At 28.5% G+C, this 5755-nt stretch overlaps 1 protein-coding gene across 2 annotated transcripts in view; it reads right to left on the bottom strand.

Moving 5' to 3' along the window:
• Positions 1-4743: 4743 nt before the first annotated feature.
• Positions 4744-5755, bottom strand: part of LOC111407683 (membrane-associated 30 kDa protein, chloroplastic-like) — a 9279-nt gene continuing 8267 nt past the window's right edge. For both annotated transcript variants that reach the window (XM_023037315.1, XM_023037314.1), the window contains exons 10-11: positions 5434-5508; positions 4744-5155 (exon numbers count right to left, since the gene is read on the bottom strand). In XM_023037315.1, the coding sequence (XP_022893083.1) occupies positions 5036-5155; positions 5434-5508 (195 nt within the window). In that variant the 3' untranslated portion in view covers positions 4744-5035. The remainder of the gene's footprint in view (positions 5156-5433; positions 5509-5755) is intronic.

The raw sequence follows: 5755 nt of genomic DNA on the forward strand, positions 1-5755 counted from the left end.
ATTTCTTATTATTTTATTTGTGCCAAATTGAATGATTGGGCAATGATTAGTGACTATACCCAAGAAAGTTTCATAAGCATCATGGTTCTCAAAAATATTAATTAAATAGTAAGAAAAATTGTAATTTTTTAGGTATATAATGAATTTTCAAGATGAAAACTCTTTAAAAACCATTAATTAAAGTCTAAATAAGACTTTTAGTAATTCTTAACAAATTCATAAAAGTCACTTAAAAGTCCATAAATTCCACTAAAGTCAACACATTTAAAAAAGTTTATAGAAGTATTTAAAAGTTTCAATTGAATACACTTCCTAAGTTTTACCTTCTACCTCCCGTTCTCCTGTAGTAGCCCACAGCCACAACTCGTGCCGTCACACGGCATGCCGACCTTGCCCAGAATCCAGAGGCTTGTTCGAGAAATTGCCACTGACAAGAACAGAGCTGGATGGCTTTGGGATTTCTCCTTCAATTGTGAATCTTCAGCTTGCACATTCCAAATCAAAAAGAATTTGTGGGAGAGCCACTTAAATTTTTAGATCAGAAAATTGTTACCAATTTGAATGTCAAAGCTCCAAGATACGCTCCTGTCAAAGTTTCAATATGAGTTCTTGTATTTTTTCTTCATAAATATTTTGTTTTTGATTTGGGGTTTCAAAAATTGATCTTTTTACGCACTGTTTGGCACCCATTTTTATCAAAATGCATTTTTTTCTCTCTTCTTTTCAAGCACACATTCTTTATTAAAATAATATTATACGTAAATCAAAAATTTTTTCTTATTTTTCAACCACACATTTCTCATCAATTTACTATTCAAAAATGCAATTTCACATAAAAATTCCTACCAAACACCCTCTAATGTAGAACATATTGTTGAATGGATTGAATAGGAATTGGATCAAAATGGGAAAAAAGTAATAATATAGATAGAACATCTAAATTCCAATTTGGGCCCATAATATCATTTTGAAAAGCAAACGAAGAAAAGAGTAATACTCATGCTTTGTCATAATGTACGATAGATTTCGGTCATTCGACTTGAAAACTACTTTTTAAAGTTTTAACGCTATTTCTGTCATTTGGTTTATTTTGGATTCTTTTCAATTTTAATTAGTTTAAACTTTATATTCATTAATTTTAGTCATTTTAAACTAAGTTTTCATATAAATCCTTATAAATAAAGGGTTATTTTGCTGTTTTATTCATTTTTCATTAATAAAATTCATAAGTTTAATTTTCAAAATTCACGTTCTTAAGATTTTTGCTTGAATTTCTTGTTTCGTACTGCGTCATGTTGGTTTTTTTTGTGATTTAAGCACAGGCATCAGTAAGTATTAGCAAAGCCCTAAGATGGTGGAAAAAGACCCTTAAGCCCAACATGATGGAGATCCATTTTGCGCAAGAAAATTGTTGATTCTTTGTTAAATGCTGGTGATAGATTGGATATAATGAACTTTTATTCTCCTGGTTGCGGACGCTGCAAAGCATTGCATCCTAACTTCAAGATATATTGATAAGAGTTAATTGTTCCAATGGTCACTGAACTTTGGTTCATGTTTTTTATTGATCATTGAAGTTTAAAATGTCTAATTTTATCACTGAATTTAAGTCAATGTTTTCGATTACTCAATAAATTTAGGTCCATGTTTTAAATTGCTCACTAAAATTTAAAATGTCGAGTTTTGACCACTAAAATTTGAAATACGTCGTATGTTATTCACTAACATAACTGTTGAACTTTTAAAAATATCGAGTTTACAGTAAGTAATATACAACATTTTTTAAAGTTCAGTGAGTAATGTATAATATTTTTCAAAGATCAGTAAATAATGTACAATATTTTTCTAGTTTAGTTGTCAAAACTCAACATTTTAAATTTCAATGAGCAATAGAAGATATGAACCTAAGTTTAGTGATCAAAACTCCATATTTTAAACTTTAGTAACCAATTAAAGACATAGACCTAAATTCAGTGATCATTCGAACAATTAACTCTATTGATAATAATGCTTCTTCTTTTTTTTTCCTTTTTGTCAATAAATTTGAAATAGTATGATCTTAATTTTAGAACTTGAAGTAGAAGTAATATATTATATACATTGATCATTTGATTGGAGATTTATTATCCGAATTGTGATTATTTATGATTTATGAAAATTGGAGAATTTGTGAATCATGTGTAACTTAAAATAATGGACGAGTAACTCAATTTAATAATTAAACAATTAATAGTTAATATAGTATCAAAAATTATAAAAGCTGGCTCCTTCGGATCCTTGGTTACTAAGGATCATTGGATTTAACAACCTCATTAGTATCAAAAATATTAATAAACAATCTCACTATTACGATTGTAAGTGTCGACAGTTAACGGCCGCCCTAATTGACATCCAATCCTGGATTTGCCATTGCGCATAGAGAAGGCGGTTTGAGATTTATGTTTTATGCATTTTTATCTTCAACATTTTACTAATTAACCCATCTTAGATCTTATGATGGTTTGTGTCAAATAAGTCTGTTCGGAAACTTAAAATAACTTATTTTTGAATCATATTTTTAAAATAATAAATGCAAAAGTGTGACAAAATATTTTTTCTTCTTTTTAAAGCACGCACCAAAAAAAAATATTTTAACTGAAATAATTATCAAAGACAAGATTTACAAATTAATATAATGTTGAAGATAAAAATTTGGCAAGAAAGAAGTATGGACAAAAAATTTACAATGAGTAAAGATTTAGAACTTTTAAGTGAAATTAAAATAAGGTGCTACTAATAACAAAATGTGGTGTAAATATAATTTTAGTGTAATTGGAAGTCATAATTTGAGAATTTCTACTCGAATATTAATTCAAGAAGTGCCTTACAATGTATCCAATCGTATAGTCCTATATGACATTCTTATCGAGCCATATTTGACACGTTAATTTGTTGGCGACAATGTTGAATGAGAGATATTTCCTGTGAAAAATTAAAAAAAAAAAAATGGGTACTCGAATTTTCTAACCGAGGAAAATATTTACTGTGCAACTTTATTTTTTGATACTTGTCGAATAATTCCTACTATATATTTTTCTGGTCTCTTATTGTATACATCAAAATTGAGATGAATTTTAATTTGTGTGACTATATTTATTGCTATCACATTTTTCTCTATCTTTTTATTTCACCACTTTTTAATTGTACTAAAAGTCTCCAATATTTGCTTATTGTCATAATTATGTTCTTTCTTTCTTTCTACTTTTTTTTTTTTTCATTTTTTTATATCATATTCTTATCTTTAATCTTCAAGTACTCAACGCATCTAGTACATGATGATGATTTCTATTTAGGATTTTTCCCTGAGTAAAGGGAAAAATTACAGAATTCAGATAGGATTTTGAAATGGAAGAATCCTGTCCGTCTATATTTTATGTTTTTTTCCATCTTTAAATGATGTTTCGACACCTGTGTCTATGAAAAGTTTCCTGTACAAAAACTCTGTACTTATAACATAACTCTCTTATTTAAGTATTTTGTTAACATGCTTAAAAATGTAAGACCATGCTGTCACAATCTTGTATTTGTTATTGTTTTACATTTATAATATATTAAATATCACATCAAATGAGAATTATTTTTTTGACGATTTTAATTCTACTATAATTCAATTATTTCAATAATATCTTACGTTTCGTATATTAAATATCACGTCAAGTAAGAATCTTTTTTTTTTTTTTTTGGACAATTTTATCACTCTACAATTCAATTATTTCAATAATACCTTATTTCTCATTTTTCAATATATAATAAATATTACATTATTTTTGTCGTGTATGAATTTTGTATTATTAATTCTCAATTAATTAACACTCACATTAATCTAGACTCAATGACTCTCGACTTGATGAATTTTAATCCACATGAATTTAGAGTTGTTATAAATAAATTTATTTCTATTCATATATCTAAAACTTTCAATGTATTTAAGTTCTTGTATTAGCAATTGATTCTTATGTATCAAATGTAATATAAAAGATGTTGCTCATATTTTATCCAAAAAAAGAAAAAAAAAAAAAAAAGAATCATATAAATAGAATTTTGAAAGTACAATTTTTCATCTCCTAAACTTCTATCCTAAATTTTATTTTATTTTTATTTGTTTGAAACTCATCAAATTCTCTCAACAAATTGATATTATATGTTACTTTTACAATACTTATAAAATATTTTAAAATAACGTGCAATACACATTCAATTTTGACTACTATTTAAAAATATGAGGGTTGAATAAGTCTTTCTATTCCTTCTTAACACACTTTTTGGACCGAAATCATCATTAGGAACAAGATGTACTAAATATTGAAAAGTTGAGGATAAGAATAAGCAAAAAAAAATGTTGTAAGAGACAATAAATGAAGAATAACGATCTTTATTGCAATAAAAAAGTTGCGGAACCAATGGAAAGGGGTGGCAATTTTAAAGAGAAAATGGGGTGATTGGCAAGATAGGAATAAAGAATAAAATTGAGCAAAACATAGTTTTCTCATAACAATTAAAAAGGGTCTAAAACGATGTGTTCTTTGACCATAACTCATTTCGGAAAATATCCTATCAAAATTTTCACCATTACTTTCACCACAACCTTTAACAATATTTAAACGAAAATGGCCAGTAGGAATCTCCATCGCGTTTAAGACAATTATACAATATACAAAGAAACAAAAGTTGGGAATACAAAGTGCAAAGTGTAAGCCGCAATAAAAAAAAAATTTGGAGCCAATGCATAATACTGTATATAATAAAGATAGAATGACTCGTAAACGAGTCTAGGAGCAAATAAAATTTGTATAGAAGCTTACAAGTTACCTAATCATCAAGAGCATGTAGTAAATATACAAACTCTACACTGCAATGCAGTTTTAACCATGTACATGAAGACGAATGATATGAATTCCATCGTGTTCTTTAATCCTTAATCGAAGGTCGCAGCTGAAAAGCATAAACCTTCTTGTTCTCATGCAGAAAACCAGATTTTCGAAGTCAAGAATCCTTACTAGTATTCTTTGGCTTTTTGCCTCAGTTCATTCAGCTCATTTTCGATTTCAGGATCTTGAAACTTTAATGATGAGCTTGTACTGGCAACACGTGTTCTCCCTGCCGGAAGCTCTCCCTTCTGTTTTAAGTAAATGGTGACATTTTTTAGTAACTATGGCTTACGATTGAAGGAAATCTAACATAACCCAGTTACAACATATCTTGAAGAGGAGACTTTCTAATGTAAATTTGCCACGCAATAAAAGAAATAAATTGTTTTGAAGTCACTGCCGGGGAAAACTGAATAGAATAGTCATGCGTTGTCTCCATAAGAAGTCATAACCATAAACAAATGAAAAAATTACTTTTAGTGGGAGAGAAGAAAACGTAATATATAACGAATGGACAATGAGATACCTTTGTGCTTCCGGATAATTCTTTCTTTAAGTTGGCAAGGTCATCATCAACCGAAGAACTCTCTAATAATTCAAACTGCAAAATCAAAAACCTTGAGAAAATCACACAGCATATTCTTTTGGTGATAAAACCTGAATCCAGCAGAAGTTTATGCATATAATATCATGAAATTTAAACAAAAATTAATGCATGATGTCCCTTCGATGGGAATTTAAAGGCTGTCCAGCAATTAAAGCAAAAAACAAGAAATAATATGAGGTTAAAAAATAATAAATAAATAAATAAAGAAGAAGAGGGGGGGGGGGGGGGGGGGGGGGCGCCG

Source organism: Olea europaea, chromosome 13, assembly GCF_002742605.1.
Source record: "Olea europaea var. sylvestris chromosome 13, O_europaea_v1, whole genome shotgun sequence".
Lineage (NCBI taxonomy): Eukaryota > Viridiplantae > Streptophyta > Magnoliopsida > Lamiales > Oleaceae > Olea > Olea europaea.